Raw genomic sequence first — 10865 nt, 5'->3', positions numbered from 1 at the left:
GTAGGGTACCTAGGATACCATGCAGGGTCCCATTGAATCTCTCAGGGACAGCATCACCTTCAGGGTGATAAGGGGTAGTTAATAGAGCAGCAGACCTATTACAGGTACTTATTTTATCTATTTTATTTCTTTATGGTACTTATATAGTGCCATCAATTTACGCAGCGCTTTTACATATATATTGTACATTCACATCAGTCCCTAACCCTCAAGGGGTGTACAATCTAAGGTCCCTAACTCACATTCATACATACACATACTAGGGCCAATTTAGACAGAAGCCAATTAACCTCCCGACCTGTCTTTTGAGTGTGGGAGGAAACCGGAGTACCCGGAAGAAACCCATGCAGGCACATAGAGAACATGCAAACTCCAGGCAAGGGAGTAAAACTACTCCTGAACGCAATTTTGGTGCGTTAAAAAAAACGACTGTAAACTCAACTGCCTGTAAACGACTGTAAACGACATAGTGTACATGGACACATAGGAAATCATAAAGGAGAGTTTAGGGGCTGCTGAAAAAAATGCAGAAAAGCTCCTGAACGTGAGTTTATCAGCTGCAGTGTACATGGAGCCTTACAATAATTATATAGGCGATTGACAATACTAAGAGGATGGGGGCAGCAACTGGCTTTGGAGGGGCCAAATAAAATCTGGAGTGTAGCCCACCCCAGCACCCCCCTAGATCCGGCCATGAGTAGTACCCCAATATTTGTATCTTGGGAAGGAATAGTGTCCCATCATTGGTGCCAGTAGGCGGAATAGTACCCCAATGTTGGTGTTCGTGGAAGGAATAGTACCCCACTGTTGGTGTCCGTGGAAGGAATAGTACCCCACTGTTGGTGTCCGTGGAAGGAATAGTACCCCACTGTTGGTGTCCGTGGAAGGAATAGTACCCCACTGTTGGTGTCCGTGGAAGGAATAGTACCCCACTGTTGGTGTCCGTGGAAGGAATAGTATCCCACTGTTGGTGTCCGTGGAAGGAATAGTGCCCCACTCTTTGTGTATTTTGTGTACATGGAAGGAATAGTACCCCACTGTTGGTGTCCGTGGAAAGAGAAGTACCCCACTGTTGGTGTCCATGGAAGGAATAGTGCCCCACTGTTGGTGTCAGTAGAAGGAATAGTACCCCAATATTTGTATCAGGGGAAAGAATAGTGCCCCATCATTGGTGTCAGTGGGCGGAATAGTACCCCACTGTTGGTGTCCATGGAAGGAATAGTGCCCCATAGTTGGTCTCAGTGGAAGGAATTATGCCTTATTGGTGTCAGTGGGAGGAATAATGCCTTGTATCAGTGGGAGGAATAGTGCCTCACATCAGTGGAAGGAACAATTCCCCTGTGGCTACATAAATGCAAGCAGAGGGTTGCAGTTTGTAGAACACTGGATTAAATGATGGACTATCATTATTATCAATACAAACTGAGGCTGCAAGGCTGCTATCCAATCAATAATCTGACTGGTCAACATGAGTGTCATCCCACTTCCCAGTATTGCCAGTGTTGGCATGATCAAAATTTGATTACACAAAACCAGCAGCAAAATTCTTACCAGTTTTAGCTAGCTGGTGTACTCTTGATATTTTTCTATAAATAAATATAAAATCCTTATGATTTTCTTTCAGCAGTTCTTTTTATATTTACCGTATTTTCCGGCGTATATGACGACTTTTTAACCCATGAAAATCTTCTCCAAAGTTGGGGGTCGTCTTATATACCGGGTGTCGTCTTATAAGCCGGTATACGGCATGCTGACACCTACTTCCGAGCCGCTGTAGCAGCAAGATCAGTTCCCCTATAGCGGCAAGATCAGTTCCCCTGTAGCAGCAAGATCAGTTCCCCTGTAGCGGCAAGATCAGTTCCCCTATAGCGGCAAGATCAGTTCCCCTGTAGCGGCAAGATCAGTTCCTAGCGGCAAGATCAGTTCCCCCATGAAGATGTGTCTTCCTGACGCATCTGCGCATGTCACGGAAAACTCCGCCCCTCAATCATCCGCCACGCCCTGCCTCTCTGCTACAAACCCTCTCCGTTTATCCTCCACAGGGCGACGTGTTGGGAGAAACCCCGCCTATTGTTTCTCAGCCACTCCCTGCCTCCATCTCTAACACTCGGTGACGTGGTTGGAGGACAGTGGGGGGGGGGGGGGAGGGCCTGACATGGGGAGGACAGTGACATGTGATGGGGTCAGTGACATGGGTGGGCTATGACATGGGAGGACAGTGACATGGGGAGGACAGTGACATATGCTGGGGTCAGTGAAATGGGGGGGCCGTGACATGGGGAGGACAGTGACATTTGGGGGGGTCAGTGACATGGGGAGGATAATGACATGAGGGGGGGGCAGTGATATGGGGGAGCCTGACATGGGGAGGACAGTGACATTGGGGGGGCAGTGACATGCGGAGGGCAGTGACATTGGGGGGTTAGTGACATGGGGAGAACAGTGACATGGGGAGGACAGTGACGTGGGGGGCATTGACCTGGGGGGGGCTGACATGGGGAGGACAGTGACATGGGGAGGACAGTCCAAAAAACTGATGTGGAGCTAATACCATGTGAAACCCACAAGCATGAATACAAAATAGCAACAATATATGAAAAATAAAAAATATGAATAAACAAATCATGCAAGGTGATAATAATGACAAGTGCCACTCACACGGACGTGTGTATAAATACAAAAAATGACAGTTATAAGTGACAGTTTTCCTGCTAAGTATCTGCATGTCATAAGCATTTGAATTAAAATTACCATATTGAAATAAAATCTGCAGTTTTTTTTATTTGGTGTGCGTTGGAAGAGGGGTAGTGTTATATGGCGAGTACAGCCCAAACCCTATATTTTAACAGGAAAAGTAGGGGGTCGTCTTATACGCTGGAAAATACGGTATATAATAAAGCCAAGCTATTTACATGTGTTGAAGTCATCCTGGTACCTAATAGGAAGGGTGATGATGATGATTTGGACAGTCTAGTGAAGGGATATGGGAGCATATTGGGCAATCCATTGTGGATCTTTAAACATAGAGGCTGAGACAGTATATAAAAGAACATAAGGGGTTATGAAGGAAAGGGAATTGTGCTGCTGGTAAATGAGGGTAAGTAGTAGTCATGGGTGCAATTTATAATATAACAAACAATTGCCTCCATTCTAGTTATACCCTACAGTGAAATGTAAGCAGTGATTGGTTATTTTAGGTTCTTTGCTGTTTGTCATACTGTAATAAGTTCATACATTGTGCATGGCACTTCTTATTTCTATCTGGAATTGCGTATCCTTCCAGAACTACACACACTGGATGTTGACCATTCTTGTAAATGAATCACTGTTGCTGTCCAAAGTTATTTTAGGCAAAATATCCCCATAGGAAAACATTGATGGTGAGGAGGATGATAGCATTAACATTGCACACATTTCTCCATAATGGCTCCTCATCAATACTGGTCAGCTTCTTCTGTAATTTCTCTTCTTCCTCTTTAGAAAGTTTGACTTCAGGCTGCGTGGACAGTCCACAGAACCAGTAACCGACCTTCTTCCACCAGGGGTACAAAGTGGCTGTAATCAGAAGTGGCAATATCAATAGAAGAAAACAATATGGGGAAAATCCCTCCCCTGAGGAACACTAGGGGTCAATTTGCATCTAGTGGCTACGGATGAGGAAAGGGTCTGTAAGATGGGAAGATATTGTCAGGTGAGATATAATATAGGTGATTTTCATAGGTCCGTGATGGTTAAAGTTGAACTGCAGGCAAGTAGCTAAATACATAGCTGTTTTACCTGACAAAGGATTTGTATTTATGTCTATGCAATCCAGAAATGTACACAGCTCTGCTAGAGAGCATAACCAGTGTCCTGACTTTTATCTGCTGCAGGTAAAGTGGAGCTCCATTCTTCCTAAAAAAATTAAGTCAGTGGCTACATATTAGTTGCTCTTCCATTGATCAATCACAGGCTATGTAAAGGGAGGTGGCTGTGTTCCTTAAAGCGGAACTTCACCCAAAAGGGGAAGTTTGAATCCTCCCCCCTCCACTGCCACATTTGGCACTGTTTTGGGGGGAGTGAGTACCACTTCTGGATAAGATTGCCGCAGTGATCTTCGGACACTCCACTTTCCCCTTGCAGCCATCTGGGACACACACAGGTCCCAGAAGACTACTGGACCAATCAAACATCTCACGCATGCACAGTAGGAGTTTCCCTTACCCAAGATGCACCCAAAGCCGACTGAAGAATCGGCTCGGGTGGGGACATCGCTGGATTCCTGAACAGGCAAGTCATAGAATGGATGAAGGTAAAAAACCTTGAGCCTTTACAACCACTTTAAGGTGGTGATTAAACTCACCTAGTGCCTTATCTGCATTAAATCAGCCTCAGAACCTGTGTATTGAATATGTGTTCAGTTTTAAAGGGGTGAAGTGGCAACCCTAGTGACAATTGTATCTGTTCCCATGCCCGCAACCACCCCAAGCTGAATCGCGCTTCTCATCCCCATGCCTCTCAGCCCGCAGTACAATTGCGGATGCAGGAACCGCAGGGTCAAACAGACCATGTGGTTTCCCTGCGACTATGTATTTAAAATGGTGCAAGCACCATTTTTTTGCAGGAAATGCGGGAACATCTGCTGGAGCAAATGCAAGCTGCACGGCCCACAATAGTGTGAACCAGTCCTTAATAAAGGAAGGATATTATTTTGTGTCTTGGTGTGTAGCTGAGTTTTGGAGTTGGAGCTGAAGTTCTGCAGTCACTCCTCTCAATGCAATTTCACTTGGCAATCACACATTCAAAATCACAGAGTTTAGTATGCTAAATCACAGTTTTTCAATGGCTTATGCAGCACTCTAAAGAAGGATCTGTAATATTTTAGGCTAGCCTTTCTCAGCCTTTTCATCCCAGGGGAACCCATTAAATAGTTTGCAGGTCTTGGAGAACACTTGCTAAACCAATTCACTGGGAGTCAGTGGGAAAATGCCCTTTACATTGGCAGTCAGTGAGAAGAATGCACCCCCATTACAGGGGTAGTCAAAATTCCATCCTTACAGACAGCCAAAAAGGTCATTGGTGCACTACTGCTGGTTAAATCAAGTGGAGTTGGACCTGAAAACATGTAGGCGCCATCATATGGGAGATCATTTACTACAGCTCAAGGAACCCCTAGACTCCTATAGAGGAACTCCAGTTTAGAATGATTGTTTTACCAAATAACCAAACAATGTCTTTTTTTAAAGAGAAGCAGCTTTCTTGGGGATAATACCCTTTACACTCACCATCGCTCACTGATTTCTGCTCTGTAATGGATGAACTGTCGTTTATAACTTCAACTTGTGGTACTACTGATCCCCCTAATATAAGTGTAAACAAAAATGAATGTTAAAATTTTTCCACTGATAATGAACCTGTGGCCAAGCTATAGACATGTGTTCAAATTCTTACCAAGCACTAAATGAGCTTTAAAATAAGCCCTTGTTGAATTGTGGAGCAAATCATCCTCAGAGTTCACAGTAAAATTAGTTAAGTTGTTCAAGTCTTGTCTCAGAAACTCAGTTGGGAGTGGGAGCAGGAGCAGGTTTTGCTGAGCTGCTGAAATTGAATACTTCTGTGGTAAACTTTGTGGATGAATGGCTCCACGCCTGCAGCTATAGAGGTCAGTGAGTTCTGGTTTTAACGTACATTTACTATATTTTTATATTTGAATAGCCATCCACATTCACACTTCAAAATCATATACTGTATATATATTTTTTTTTTTAAAACGTGAGAAATTGAAAGAACCTCTGTTGACTTTTTGGTTAGAGTAAGGAATGGTTAAAACAATCAATTTGGAATATTTTTGTCCACTTCCTATCCCTAAGACACAGATGAAAGCAGAGATCTCTCTAATGCGAGGGTACATTCCCTTTTAGACAGCTGTCATCAAAACAGGTTTCCTTGTTGCAAGATTTCCTCTCACATGCTGTTCCTGTGATACCCCAAAAGCTTGAATTTCCTGAACCAGAGACATTGGTTCCTAGAAACAATAACAAGGATGAATCTCCAAAGCAGGTGAACGCATTTGAGAAGTCCAGAAGTTGATTTTATTAAAAGTTAAATTGATTAAAAATCCAAACACATTTATTTATTAAAGGTACTTCTATAGCACCATCAATGTATGCAGTGCTTTACATACGAGGTATGTCTAAAAAGTTTGGTGAATGGTCTGACATCTCAATGGCAACATGGGCCAGATTCGTGAGCATGCAAAATGGCTATCCAGAAACATATCTAGAAGCGCCAACTAGCATGGAGTACACGTCACCGTCAGGGTAAACCCACTGCGGGCAATTGAACATAGTCTTTGTGAGACGTAGGGTCGAAGTGCAATGGAAAAACGAGTGAACATCAAGTTCTGATACAAATTGGGGAAAATGGTGATGGAGACACATGAAATGTTGGTGCAAGTGTACATGTTGAAAGCTGTGAGCAGAAAATGTGTTTATGATTGGTTCAGTTAGTTACAAGGTGAATGAAACGACTTAGGATGAGCCACGTACAGGTTGGCCATCGTCAAGCAGAACCACAGACAGTGGTGAAACTGTCAGGGTCACAACAGTTGGAGTTCTGCCATTGTGGGGGGGGGGGGGGGGCAAGATTGCAAGAAGGCCGGCACTCTACAGAGCTACCGAAACTTCATGCAGCAGTGTGTTTTTAGAGTTCTGACAGCTTGCATTTTGTTGGCATCAGCTGCTTCACATAGGAGACTCTCATTTGGCACTTTGCATCCTCCATCGGTAATATCCCTGGTGGAGTGAAGACATGGATGATCCGCATGGACGTTGACCCACACAGGTTGGCATCTGCAGAGTCACTCCGCTCGTGTTGGCTTCCTGACTAGCAGCACATACTGATCTACAGTGAACCCATCCTGTCCTGGATGCCCACATTGTGTGTGGGCTCCTTGTTCCATCAGCAGCATCAGCTGTATTAGGTTACAGCTCATTAAAATTCAACAAGTCCCTGGGAGGGGGGAAGATTGGCTGAGTCTTCTTGTAATTGTTTACAGAAGAATTGCAGCCCAGCCATCCATCCAGCTCAGAAAACTTACAGTGAGCCTTTCAGTTATACACCTACAGAAGGGCAGTTGAGACATTTTCATAGCATTATAGACACACTGTGAGCTTACCTGCTGCATATCACATAGAGTGCAGCTGAGCAATCCATCCAGTTTGATCCCCTGATATTTATTAATAAACTTTTTTACATTTCTAATACAGAATATCCTGAGTTGGTTTCTCCTTGGCCACATTTCTTCTCTTTTGTTGTTTATCATAGTAAAGATCCCTAGGACTGATGCAAAGGGCCCTGGGATGGGGTCGGGGTCAGGGTCAGGGAGAACCTTCATGGTTTCTTGCACCGGTGCCCTGAAGGTTCTAGTTACGCCTCTGACCACAGACATGATCGAGCAAGTGTGACAAATGCAGGGAAGAGATTGGCAACTGACTCCATGAATGATGGCGGAGGAATTGGGCATTAGCAAAGACACGGTGCACACCATTGTCCGCAAAGATTTGGATAAGTGGAAAATCTGATCATGGTTTGTGCAACACAGACAGATGAACAAATAGCAAAAGGGATGAAAACCTCTAGAGATTTAATTACCATGTGCAATCAGGATCCATCCTTTCTGTGAACCATAATCACATGGGATGAGACCCGGTGTTACCTTTTCGATACAGAATCCAGCCGGTAATTGATGGAATGATGCTCACCGTCTTCCCCACAACCCAAAAAGAGTAGCCTGCAAATGTCCAAGGTCAAGACAATGTTGATTGCCTTCTTCAACAACAATGGCATCATCCACAAGGAATTAGTTGCTGCGAGTCAAACCATGAACGCCACATACTATGAGGAAGTTTTGAAACGATTGTTATGATGCATCTGCTGTGTTGCACAGGACTGGACAGTGGATGTTTCTGCACGATAACACACCTGCGCACTGTGGTGTGTGTTGGCCAATTCTTGGCCAATGCAGCGTACCTGTGCTCGATCATCCACCGTACCCCCCTCTCCCCCTCTTCTGGCACATGCAGACCTCTTTCCGTTTCCCGGTCATGAAAGGTGCACGTTTTGCGGACGTGGCGGCAATCCAAGAATGTGTGACAGTGGTTCTGCGATCAATTCCTAAATAGGCCTTTTTAAAAGATTTATGAATGTTGCCAAAGTGTGTTGTGAAGGATGGCGATTATTTTGAAGGCCAATAAAAGTAATTTGTTTGTACCTTCTGTTTCGTTTGTTTTCTGATACTATTTTAGACGCACCTCAAATATATTGCACATTCACAATCTAAGGTCCCTAACTCACATTTATACATACATACATACATACACATATTAGGGCCAATTTAGACAGGAGTCAATTAACCTCCCAGAATATCTCTGGAGTGTGGGAGGAAGCCCTAGTGCTGCTAGGCCGAAGTGCTAGCCACTTAGCCACTCTGCTATCCCACATTCAGCGGAAAAAGTCTCTGATGAAGGAGGACCATCTGAACCCCTGAACAGCGTTGGATTTCTAGTAAATATAACCCTTAATAAAATCAGCTTCTGAACTTTACAAATGTGTCTTGCTCTTTCCTTGCATAACACTAGTCTGCATGAGACATTTGCCAATCTTTGGATGTCTCCTGGAGGACTACCTAAAAGGAAACCCATTTGTCTTAATATGAATGGACATTTGAAAGATCCATCGCTTATCACCTCACAACTTCTGTAGCAAAACAAATCTGACAGAGGTTCTAGCTTTTTTCATATTCTACCCTAAACCTAATTATCATGAGACTGGCTGATAAATGCTCCTGCACAAGATCAGTATTTCAGTAGAATTAATGAAGATAAATTACCTTGCTCCTTCTCAGTTGGCAAGATGCTGGAAGGTACTGTAGCATTATCTGATGTCTTTTCATGCTCTTCCAGGTTGGTAATTTTCTCTGGTCTGTTTCGTGTCCACCAAGTGAAACGACCAATCTAAGCAAATCAAAGGAAAATACACTATGACTAAGAAGAGCAACAATTCAAAAAAGGAAAACCTGAAGCAGATCCAATGACTTTTGCTTTGTGAAATGAGTTCCCTTTTCCCTTTTCCTGTTCAACCAGTTCAACCAGTCCTTGAAATATGGCTGCTATACCCTGTGGAATACCAAGAGTATGTTTCTGAGGCTACATTAAACTCTTTGTAGCCATCTCTTTGCTTTGCCTCCAGGTTCCTAATATAATAAGGTGATGGTTTTCCAAAAAAAACACAAGATCAGGTGATAATCTAGTGTGTGTAGATGGGGCTGGCTGTTGTAAGAGGGAACACTTTCCCAGGTAAATCAGAAAACCAATACCAATTGCTATTGCTTCCAAACTGATAAGCAGGGTTGATCTCTGTTTCACCAATCACAATTCCTCCACTAAAATCCCCTTTCATTGGCAAACATAAGTTGGCATTGAGTTCATGACTACGCTACATGCATACTGGGCATTTAGCTCCTGTGCATCCAATCCCAGTGTTTTTGGGAGCCCGAGAGGCACAGGTGCAGCACCCAGCCCCACTCCCTGCATCCTGTCAAAGTCTAGGATAAGAGTAAATACACTGTGTTTGGATGCAGTTGGAGGCTTTACTCCTCTTGGCTTTACTTGGAGGCATTAGGGCCCTAGGTATTCAGAGATGCATGGAAGTCTTCTGCTTTCTGAGCATATATCCCTTAATGCAGGGGTGGGCAACTGTGGCCCTCCAGCTGTTGTAGAACTACAAGTCCCATGAGGCATTGCAAAACTGACAGTTACAAGCATGAATCTCAAAGGCAGAGGCATGATGGGACTTGTAGTTCACCTACAGCTGGAGTACCACAGTTGCCCACCCCTGCCTTAATGCATAGAGCCCTAAACACAAGTACCATCTAGTACAGCATCCAGCCATAGAGTATTTCAACCTGTCATAGACTTTGACATTTTGCAGTAAGAACCTTGTAATTGCTTCAGAAAACTAATGCTCCCCTATTTTATGGAACTAAGTAGAAGTCAGTGGGTCTTACCTCCTCATCAGACATAGCTGGAGTAAACAGGCTGATCACAATGCAGATAATTGCTGTGAATGCAAAAAGTAAGATTGCAAAATACAGATAGTGAACATCCTTCAGCAAAGATGGACGGGTGTCTTTCTCTCCGCAGTTTGGGGCTCGATATACAAAATCCATGATCATTCGAATCAAACCAACTACCAGCCCAATGATCAGACCCCAGAAGGCTCCCTGCAGGGACAAAAGAATACACATAACCATTGAAAGAATTGTGAAGTTACTGTAGCACTACCCCCTTAGGAGTTGCTAGAAGATTTGGGTCCCCCTATAGTCCTGCACAGCCAGGCATCACACATCTTCACAAAAAAGCTTGCATCCAGAGTCAGAAATCAGTCTTTGAGCTTTGGTTTTGTTATTTTATTTAGGGTATTTGAACTGGGATAGGGTTAGGGGTGTACAGGATGCCCAAAGGTACTGATGAACTGAGGACAACTTCACAAGCCTTCACTGCAACACAGTTTCTGTTGGAGAGCTAGCCAGTGCCTCCTTCATATACCACCCCAGACCCTAGATGAACTTCTCCTCTTCACCCAGCAATCTGGAGGTATCCATGAACAGGGGATCTGCTTCCTGTCACTAATCATGAACAGTCACTGGCAGGTGACTAATCTGGATTTGCACCAGAGTGCTCCTTTCCCTATCTGCCCAGGTACTCACTCAGATGCTCTCCTGTACTGCTTGTGTGTTGGTAGCTGCTACCAGGCTTACCAGCTGGGCCACTCCTTCCCTGCCATACAGGTGGTCCTCTCTCAGGGGGCCTGTGAGCTCCAAGCTT

The 10865-nt window shown here is 44.2% G+C and overlaps 1 protein-coding gene across 1 annotated transcript in view; it reads right to left on the bottom strand.

Annotated features, from left to right (window-relative positions):
- Positions 1-536: 536 nt before the first annotated feature.
- The window catches only part of LOC149456838 (sodium/glucose cotransporter 4-like), a 57462-nt gene continuing 47133 nt past the window's right edge, over positions 537-10865 (bottom strand). Inside the window, exons 12-15 of the mRNA XM_089684443.1 lie at positions 10046-10261; positions 8870-8993; positions 5265-5339; positions 537-3555 (exon numbers count right to left, since the gene is read on the bottom strand). Of these exons, the coding sequence (XP_089540569.1) occupies positions 3347-3555; positions 5265-5339; positions 8870-8993; positions 10046-10261 (624 nt within the window). The 3' untranslated portion in view covers positions 537-3346. The remainder of the gene's footprint in view (positions 3556-5264; positions 5340-8869; positions 8994-10045; positions 10262-10865) is intronic.

Source organism: Staurois parvus, unplaced genomic scaffold (genome assembly GCF_062004578.1).
Source record: "Staurois parvus isolate SC_StPar_1 unplaced genomic scaffold, SC_StPar_1.0 ptg000347l, whole genome shotgun sequence".
NCBI lineage: Eukaryota > Metazoa > Chordata > Amphibia > Anura > Ranidae > Staurois > Staurois parvus.
This window is presented reverse-complemented; position numbering and strand designations above follow the sequence as displayed.